Genomic DNA, 9,319 nt, shown 5'->3' with positions numbered 1-9,319 from the left:
AAAAGGTAAACTTTTTTTATTACAATAGGAGCAGAAGCGCCATCTTGCGTCTGGTAAGAAGAGACGACCAATTTGTCTTTTCATTCATCTGAATCAGAATAGTTGAACCGAGGTGAGAAATTATTTAAAAGGATTCAATTAGGTATTGAAAAGATTAAAACTCTGCTTCGACTGTGTGAGAGCAAAGAAACTGTGTGAAACGTTCAGCTCATTGGGAGTTCGACAGCCTGTTGCGCTGAGTCGGTTTTATTTCTCATGGGGCCGCTAAACGTCTCTCCTAATGACACACTGTACAGTCTACTCTAACTTCCATTCCAACTGTAGGAAAACATCATCAACACGACACTTTACAAGGACAGTGGAGCTTCTGGTCGGTCATTGAGGAAACACGGATGTTGATGCACAGCGGGTGCTGCGGGGGCTCCGATGCTACATGCCTTCACATAAACATGCTCACTGCAAACTACAAAACACAATCCGACATATTCTGTAACGACTTTGTTTCAAAAGCTGCTGACTTGACTTCACTGAGCGTCTCCGGGAGCCAAACCTGGGATCAGACCACCTCAATGTGAACCACAGGTCCAGTAAACACAATCAGAACGGACTCTCATCAGACACAGAGGATCGGTGTCATACCAGGGGCTCTGACCTCTATGACCTCTTGGTTATTGTCAGCACTAATGGCTTCAGCTAAACCATTAAAAAAAAAAAAAAGGGCTGGAAGTTATGAAAAGTGCCTGATGAGAAAAGAGGTCAGAATAACACCCAAAATGTTTTTGTTTTTTTTCCTCTTCTTGTGGACCAATCTTGCGTTGATTCAATTGAGCAACAGTGCAAAGGCTTTATAGAACAAGTAGAAGTCACATCCACAGAGCAAGCTAATTGGCAGTCTTTTTTCTTCTTCTTTTTTTTTTAAGGGAGTCTGGGTGGAAATGTAAGGCACGGCAGTCTAAGTTGGAGCGTCTCTTGGTTGCTCGGTTTGGTGGTGGGACTGGGATGGAAGTGGGCGTTTCTCCTCGTTCACAACACACGTCAACAGTCAGAACAAGCGTCGGGCGGGGGAGCACTGAAAACATTTCTGCACACAAAGAAAGTGTCGGTCTGCGGCGGGATTCGACTCTTATCACTTGGACTGTGTGGACGCACGCTTGCAGCACAGAAGACGGGGGCAGGGAAAACGATGCGTGTGCTTACAGTCGGGTGAAAGGACCCACGTGGAGAGGTGCTCGCAGTTTGGGGGAGGAGCAGGAGTTGGTGGTGAACATGGATGACGGAGAGGAGGAGTACGGCGACGAAGACGCAGACGACGAGTCGCTGCTGAGTGCGAAGACACTGGAAATGGCAACGTCCACGATACCTTGACATAGTTCTCCATAAAGCTTCCTGGAGGAGGAGGAAAAATAGGAGGAGGATGAAGAGGAGAAGGCACATGGAGCCAAATGTACAGTAAATTAGTCAGTCCATCCAACTTTACTAGAAGACATATGTTGATGTTCTGCTGTAACTCATTGCAAAGTTATTCTACCAGAAAAATCTTTAAAATATTCGTCCCATAAAATGTATCACTTCTGCACAGAGAATAAACCAAAACACGAAAACAAAACTGTCAGCTCTGATTTCCAACCCGCAGTTTCCCCAAATCGATCACAACAAAGTGAATATGTTTACAAACAAACTGGAATTTGTAGCCATCCAACTTTGTTTAAGTTTTGCTAACTGATGTCATCTTTGGAAATCTGCTGCGGCAGCGGCAGCGAAAATATCCACATTTGATCGATTCACTGTGTGTTTTGTACACACAGCAGAATGGAAGATAAAACTCACTTTGACTTTATAATCAATTAGCACTATTTGGCACTGCATGAAAAATACTGCTGTAGCATCTAGTTTGTCCTCATTTTCAACGAGTCCTCATTTCTGGAAGCCGATCGAAAACATCCCTCGTGCTTTTGTAATTAAAAGACAATCAATTGATAATGACTGAGAACTGGTGGCAAACAAACACCCGAGGTTAAACTGCACAGAGGTAACTGACAGGCAGAACATGAACAGTACTGACTGTGCACAGGCTGGAGCTCCGTTGATCTCAATGAGCCACACTTTGAAGCTCTCGTCCACCATGAAGTCGAAGCCAAACAGCTGGAAGCTCTGGTAGGACAGGTGCTTGGTGCTGATTGCAGGTTCGATGCATGTCAGACAGCTCCTGCGAAACAGCAAAACTCATCTGATCACATGACCGCTCACAACACACACAGTGAGAATCTGTGTCAGTTGTTACTGGTATACGAAGGCTCGGGCCACACTGGAAAACCCGGGGCCTGTTTACACGCCGGCGATTTGAAGTGAAAACGCTTAACTTCCGTGGCACTTTGGGCTGAAAACACAACTTTTTGAAAACGCTACGACTCGGTTGCCGCGTAAACGGGTTAAAACGAGACTTTCTGGAAACACTTGAGACGTCGAGAGAAGACGGCTGAAACGCTGCTACTGCACATGCTCACCACTGTCATGAATAATTCTTCTGCACATGCTCAGGAGTTGGACAAGAACAACATTGTTTGCCTACAGAACCAACAGCACCAACTCACGGTCCAACATACTAACTACATTGTTTTCAGTGTTTCTGGCATTTCTGTGTAAATGTACATCATTTTCAGAAAAAACTTCCCTCGAACGAAAAAAACAAAAAAATATATGCTTTTTTTCCATTTGAAACGTTGTTGTGTAAACGGGGCCGAATACAAGAAAGGAAAGAGAAAATGCTTCAATGTGGAAAAGTTCAGCAAGGCTTTACAACTGTAAAGCAGGAAGAACCTACTTTATGATCTGCTTGATCTGAGGTAATATGGTGGACTCCAGGGTGATGTTGTGGGTGTTGAGCAGGTACAGCCTGAACTCATCGAAGAACATCTCGTTCCCCTCCTCATAGCGCCCGTAGTTCTGTGAGTGCTCCTTCTGGATGCAGTGGTTGGTCAGGTGGCTTGTCATGTCCTGCAGGTCAGAGCTGTTGTATGGCTCCGAGGATGTGCGCAGCACCCCCTCCCGGTATAAGTAGATGTTATACTGGTGGTCCACCAGGACCCAGCTCCTAGCAGCAGCACCAGATAGAAAGGGAAGTCATTTATGACCTATGTCAACTAACCAACCAACAGAAATGCAGTATGAAATGCCGTACTGATCAGTTAAACCCCATTAGATGCTTTGCAGCTACAATGGGAAAATACATTAAAAAAATAATAATTATGTGGGATGTAAACAAAAATGATTTGGGGGGAATTTCCCTCCAACCCTGTTCATGTTTTGCTAGTTTCTTTTTCTTGAATGGAATGCTGCACAGTTATGTTTCACTCTCACGCCAACTCATCGTAGCCAGCGATTCAGCTTGTTTTCATTGTGCAATCCGCACACAACAAACTTAACTTGCACCAGACTTTCTCAAAGAAAGAAGATTAAAGCCACAAGAATCTGTTGATAATTTTTCCAGTTGCAAATTGAGATCTCACAAGATCCGTCTACGAACGGGATCTTGTGACACAATGCCTCAGGAGTTTCAGTGACCGCAACAAACCCGGGGATGTGCGGTGAAATTTAAATGCGGGAAATACGTGTTTGTACGAGCGTAATGACAAATTTCCTCTAGAAAAGTATTGACAACATATTAGAGACGTACGTCAACAACTAATTCAGGGTCCTAAATAGTCATTTTTCCTGTGTGGATTCTGGTAAAGGAACTTTAAGGTTGTTAAAATGACACAGTGAGTAGCGACCATTAGACACACAGCAGAACAATCTCCGAGAATTTGTCGGCGCAACAGTCACTTGCCTGATGTCAAACTTGCGATGTCCTGGCTCCAGGAGCAGCGGCTTCTCCAGGTACTTCTGAATAACGTGCACCTGTCCCTGATTGTCAATGTACTCCAGCAGCTGATTTGCATCATGGGATATCAAAATACCAGCGCCTGTCACATTAAAAGGAGATATGTCACACAGTTGATGACACTGTAAAGAAACTGCACAGGCAATAAATCAATTTTCGCAGAGGAGAGGGGGGGGGGGTGCTCGAAGCAAAAGCTCTCAATATAACTTGGTGAGAAAATGTGATATCTGATGATCCGAGCAGATAAGCATACGACAAACAAACATCCCCAAAACTTTTTGATCATTTAACTTTAACATCACCTTCATCTCATTGTCTAAAAGCATCCACTTTGCATAAAAATAAATGTGGTTGCAGGTGCTAATGAATATAACAGAGGCCAACTACTACCTTTAGCACCAGCGGATGACTTGGCTATCCACACTGTCCCCTCGCCACTTTCTTTTTTAGCATGATAGGAAGCCAAGAAAACTTCCCGCTCGTCTGTTTTTGGATTGCTCTTCAGATGACTGATGCCATTAGAAGCTGGAGCAACAGGAGTGTTGAGATTGGTTGGGTAGATAATGTAGGACTCTGGAAACCAGCTACAGGAGTCAGACAGCTCCGGACGTGTCTTTATAAGCCTGATGGATTATAAAGGAAAGGAATTGGTCAATTAATGCACTTTACCCCTGAATAATTTACTCACTGCACTAGTGGTCAAAAGGAAAAAAAAACGTGTATACATACTTGACCAAGGAGGCCTTCCTACAAAGCTTGTCTGCCCCTCTGTAGTAGTTGACCAGCTGCACCAGTCCAGGTTCATGACCTGTGAAGTCAGATTACAACAATATGAGTTCATGGTTCCACAACGATGCTGCCTCATCCTGAGTGTTTGGACACCAAACATTATTTACCAAGGCGTCCAAAGGGCAATCTGTTCCGTTCACCCAGCATCAAGTTGAACCTGGGATTGTCTCTCTTCAGCCTCCTCCATTGTCCCGTCGACAGCAGGATTTTGGAAACTTCTGCGTACACGGTGCTGTTGTCATCACGGGACACGAAAGTGTACATGGTGCCGCGACGACAGCGAAATCAAACGTGAGAATGAAACGAGGGTGTTAAGCCGAGTTCCTCAGGTGTCCGGGTTAGCTGTGCCCGGCTGTCACTGCGGCACACGCACTGCTCAGGGTTATCTGCTCCGCCCGGGCCATGACGATGAGTCAGACATATCCAGCGCACCTTCCCACTTCTATCCAACCGGAGCCCACTAAAGTGCAAACCCAGCGGCCTCACGCCGAAACGCACTCACCAACAACACGCAGACACGACCAGGAGAGCGGTTTCATGGTGCTTTTAGTCGTCACAGCATCTTCTCCCCCCCCCTCCAGACAAGGGTGTGACTGCCGGTTTGTGCCGGCGCTGCGGGGGTTGGTCCCGTCTGGACTCACTTACATCCCGTTTTCGGTCGAGCTAGCGTTCCAGCTAACGGTCCGCGACCAACACGAGTAGCTGCAGACCGAACTCAAAGCAAAGGCAGCGGGGATAAAACACAAGGAGCAGCGACTAACCGGACATTCAGTAATGCGCAGTCACAAAACGGGTCTATTTCACCACCGACAGCGTGTGCTTTATTCCCACAGGCTTCACGGCCGCTGTCAACCACCGGTCACGGCATAAATACAAAGCGCTTTTAGGCAATGGTTGTGGGTAATGTAGTTTGGATCCGCAATGAGATCTTAATTAGTTTGCAATGAATCATGTTTGCATAGGTTAAAAACCACACCGTGCGGATTTGAATTAATTTCATTTCTGAGTACATTCACTTTGAGGATAATTTAACTTGAAATACGTCACTGGGCGAAGTCAAGGGGCGTTGATACTACATTTCCCAGAATGCAGCAGGTGGATGCGACCCATTTAATAATTCCGACGTCTGGCGCATTTTGACCACAAGATGGCAACGCAGACCTCATTACGAGTTCACAATGCTTAGGATAAAAAGCATTTCAGTTCACGAGAGTTGTCCTAAGTCTGTGCTGCGTCCTGCACTCAAAATAAAGCAACACCATTTAATACTTTCCACATGAGACTTAATATTGTACAAATGGATTTTGATGGAGTTTGTTTCTGGGCGGAGACGGTGGAGAAATGAAACACCCCCACATACAATAAGTGAGCCCAGCTCATACAGTTTGAAAAAGTTTATAGTTTTTTTTTTTTATCATTACGACGCTTTCATTTTGTATTGGCTATATAGCAATTTAAGTAGATTAAACGTCGTGTTTCGGTGTCCTGATTCGGTGACATTCCTGCTGACAGCTCTGACGTCAGTGTCGCGCGAGCAAGTTGGAACGAGACAGGAAAGAGGAAGAAGAAAAGGAAACCAGTGGCGGGAACAGACTCGAACATAAACAGTAAGATAAAAGTGTAGATTTCCAATAAACCTGCATACTACGGGGTGTTTGTGGTATCACATCACATGTCAGAACAGGGTAGGACGATATCACGTGTCGACCGTAGGCTTTTCCTGGGTGCTGTGTATTGTTGTGTTAAGTTAAAGGAAAATAACTTATTTTTTTAATAAGCTGTAAATAAAGGTGGGGAACAATGTATTGGTAAACTTGTTTTGATGGACAACACCTACCTGAAGTGTATAAATGAGCCCGCACTGCTTCGATTATGTATTTAATTGAATATAATCCAGCAATAAATGAGTGTCTTCACGTTTATGTATGTATTGGACTGAGATGGAACTTTTTGTGTTCATACGAGTCTTTCAATGGGATCATATAATTTTAATAATGCTTGTCCCTTCTCCTTTCATCCGGCTGGAACAGGCCAGGCATGAATGGTGCACACCTGGACGAATGGCAGAGGAGGTCCTTTGACATTTCATCTGGCAGCTTTACACCTGAACAGACGGCCGATGCCTACCGAGCCCACATCCTCTCCATTCAGTATGCATGGGCAAGTTCCCAGCTCTCTCAGGCCGGCGCGACCAGCCTGCTCAGGACGTACTCGGAGCGCTACGCCTCAGTGCTGGACTCGGATGACCCTCGCACGGGGCTCAACAACTATGCAGAGAGCGTGCTCCATCTGGCCCGCAGTCAGAGGAACTACAGCGACAAATGGGAGTCGGGCCTCACTGCGGACAACGTGCTGGAGCTGCCCAGTGTGCAGAAGATGATTCAGGCAAGAACAGGGGGAGAAGGCTTCCTGGTGGCTCCAGCAGATGTTAACATACCTGTGGGACAAGAGGGCCGAGGCAGCTCCGATTCGGCCCCCTCTACCGGAGTCAGGTCAGAAGCTGCGTTGTTTGAAACTGCAGTAGTGCCACAGTCTAAATCAGAGCTTAACAGCACTGCCAGCAATCCTGCCTCTGTATCTGCTGAGAGCACAAGAGGCTGTGATGTGTTCTCTGGACCTCCAGCTCGACCTCAGTCTTTGTTCAGCCATCCTCCAACTCCTCCCCAGGTGAGCACTAGCAGTGCTTGGGGTTTGCAAAGCCATCAGTCCTCCTTATTGCCTACCTCAAACCCATCCAAACGAAAGAACTTTTATAACCCAGACGGAGGGGAGGTCAGCGGGGGATCGCACGGAGGGCAGGGAAGCGCTGCCCCGCGACCTGGAGGCAACTTTAAATCTGCTCGAGAGCAGTTTGTTATTGACCAGCAGAAAAAGCATTCCCATCAGCCTCAGAGAGCGCAGACCTCTGGGATGGGAGCAATTGTGAAAAAATCCCTTGGTGCTAACAGACCTCGAGGTGCATTCACAAAGTTTGTGTCGCCCATCGCACGGCAAGATGGGGAGGAAAGCAGCGTGAGCCGGAACCCCAGTGAGGAGCCTCAAATCTTGGATGAGCGTCTGAAGAACTTTGAGCCGAAGATAATCGAGTTGATCATGAGTGAGATTATGGATCACGGACCTCCTGTCGCCTGGGATGACATAGCCGGCCTGGAGTTTGCCAAGAACACCATAAAGGAGATTGTGGTTTGGCCAATGCTGCGACCTGACATCTTTACTGGCCTTCGTGGGCCACCCAAAGGCATCCTGCTGTTCGGACCCCCAGGGACTGGAAAGACTCTCATTGGGAAATGTATTGCCTGCCAGTCAGGGGCCACCTTCTTTAGCATCAGCGCTTCATCGCTCACATCCAAGTGGGTGGGTGAAGGAGAAAAAATGGTGCGTGCACTGTTTGCCATCGCACGCTGCCACCAGCCTGCTGTCATTTTCATCGATGAGATTGATTCTTTGTTGTCCCAGCGGACCGACGGCGAGCACGACTCGTCCCGCAGGATAAAGACGGAGTTCTTGGTACAGCTGGACGGAGCCACCACCGCGGCAGAGGACCGCATCCTCGTGGTGGGTGCCACCAACCGGCCGCAGGAAATCGACGAGGCCGCCCGCAGGCGCCTGGCCAAGCGGCTCTACATCCCTCTGCCCGCGGCAGCCGCCCGTCGCCAAATCGTCGCCAATCTCATGGCTCGAGAGAAGAACCAGCTGAAGGAGTCGGAGCTGGAGGGTGTGGTCACGGCCACGGAGGGCTTCTCCGGAGCCGACATGACTCAGCTGTGTCGGGAGGCGGCGCTGGGGCCGATACGCAGCATCCAGCTCTGCGACATCGCCACCATCACAGCGGATCAGGTGCGGCCGATTCTCCACTGCGATTTCCAAGAGGCCCTGAAGACCGTCCGGCCCAGCGTGTCGGCTAAAGACCTGGAGCTTTATGAAGAGTGGAATAAGACTTTTGGATGTGGACGTTAACGCCTTCTTCTCATGCTGCTCGTCTCCCACTTCCGTTGAAGTTCTGAACGTAAACACAAGTTATTAAGAGTCTGCGCATCATTTTTTGAAATGCTGCCTTCTACTTGTTCTAATTACCCTCCTTCACCGGTCGCGCTCAGAGATTTCGCTCTCAGCACAGTTTACTTGTTCATCAGTCTCGGCAGGCTGCATTACGCATCCAAATGATTTTGGGCCGTTTGAAAGAGTCGGCCTGTTTTGTTCTGATACTGATTCTTCTGTTGCTCTGTGGTTTGGTGAAATTATTAAGCACTGCATTGTGTTCCAGATGAAGGACTGATCTCTCTTTAAATTCTCTTGTAGCCATTCCTATTCTTCCTGAAATACTCTGAGAGGAGATCTTTTTAATATTTAGTATTGTTTAGTATTGCTTACACAGCATAGCGAGTTGTTTCAGGTTGAGGCATGTTCACACTTGTATTTTTGTCAATAAAATTATATTGAACTCTTAAGATTTGCGCTTTTATTTTACAATTACAGTAAAGCATCTGAAATATATAATTATTACAAAAGAGAATAATGAAAGTGCTTTAAAGAAATAGACCTTGTGTCCAGTTTTCCTCAAAGGTTGTGATTTAGTTTGCTACCCTTTTAATGTGACTTTGTTTTGGTGCTATTGCAGGTCCGGAGGAACATAAATCCGCTTTCTTTTCA

The 9,319-nt window shown here is 46.8% G+C and overlaps 2 protein-coding genes across 3 annotated transcripts; one reads left to right on the top strand and one right to left on the bottom strand.

The window, feature by feature from the left end:
- Nucleotides 1-917: 917 nt before the first annotated feature.
- ttl (tubulin tyrosine ligase) lies at nucleotides 918-5,513 on the bottom strand. 2 transcript variants are annotated; one of them, XM_080481732.1, is made up of 9 exons: nucleotides 5,172-5,513; nucleotides 4,777-4,887; nucleotides 4,610-4,688; nucleotides 4,271-4,503; nucleotides 3,827-3,962; nucleotides 2,822-3,091; nucleotides 2,063-2,206; nucleotides 1,198-1,386; nucleotides 918-1,081 (listed from the first exon to the last, which is right to left on the bottom strand). In XM_080481732.1, the coding sequence occupies exons 1-9, from the start codon at nucleotides 5,206-5,208 to the stop codon at nucleotides 1,036-1,038; spliced, it is 1,245 nt and encodes a 414-aa protein (XP_080337858.1). In that variant the 5' UTR covers nucleotides 5,209-5,513; the 3' UTR covers nucleotides 918-1,035. The 2 variants fall into 2 exon arrangements, with proteins under 2 accessions (XP_080337858.1, XP_080337859.1); XM_080481733.1 differs by lacking the exon at nucleotides 5,172-5,513 and having other exon boundaries at nucleotides 1,060-1,386; nucleotides 4,777-5,056.
- A 553-nt stretch (nucleotides 5,514-6,066) lies between these two features.
- Nucleotides 6,067-9,115, top strand: fignl1 (fidgetin-like 1). Its single transcript, XM_080482269.1, has 2 exons — nucleotides 6,067-6,276; nucleotides 6,700-9,115. The coding sequence occupies exon 2, from the start codon at nucleotides 6,707-6,709 to the stop codon at nucleotides 8,624-8,626; it is 1,920 nt and encodes a 639-aa protein (XP_080338395.1). The 5' UTR covers nucleotides 6,067-6,276; nucleotides 6,700-6,706; the 3' UTR covers nucleotides 8,627-9,115.
- Nucleotides 9,116-9,319: the final 204 nt, after the last annotated feature.

The sequence above is a fragment of the Lipophrys pholis genome (genome assembly GCF_963383615.2).
Source record: "Lipophrys pholis genome assembly, chromosome: 15".
Lineage (NCBI taxonomy): Eukaryota > Metazoa > Chordata > Actinopteri > Blenniiformes > Blenniidae > Lipophrys > Lipophrys pholis.
The sequence above is the reverse complement of the archived record's forward strand: the minus strand, read 5'-3'. Positions and strand labels throughout refer to the sequence as shown.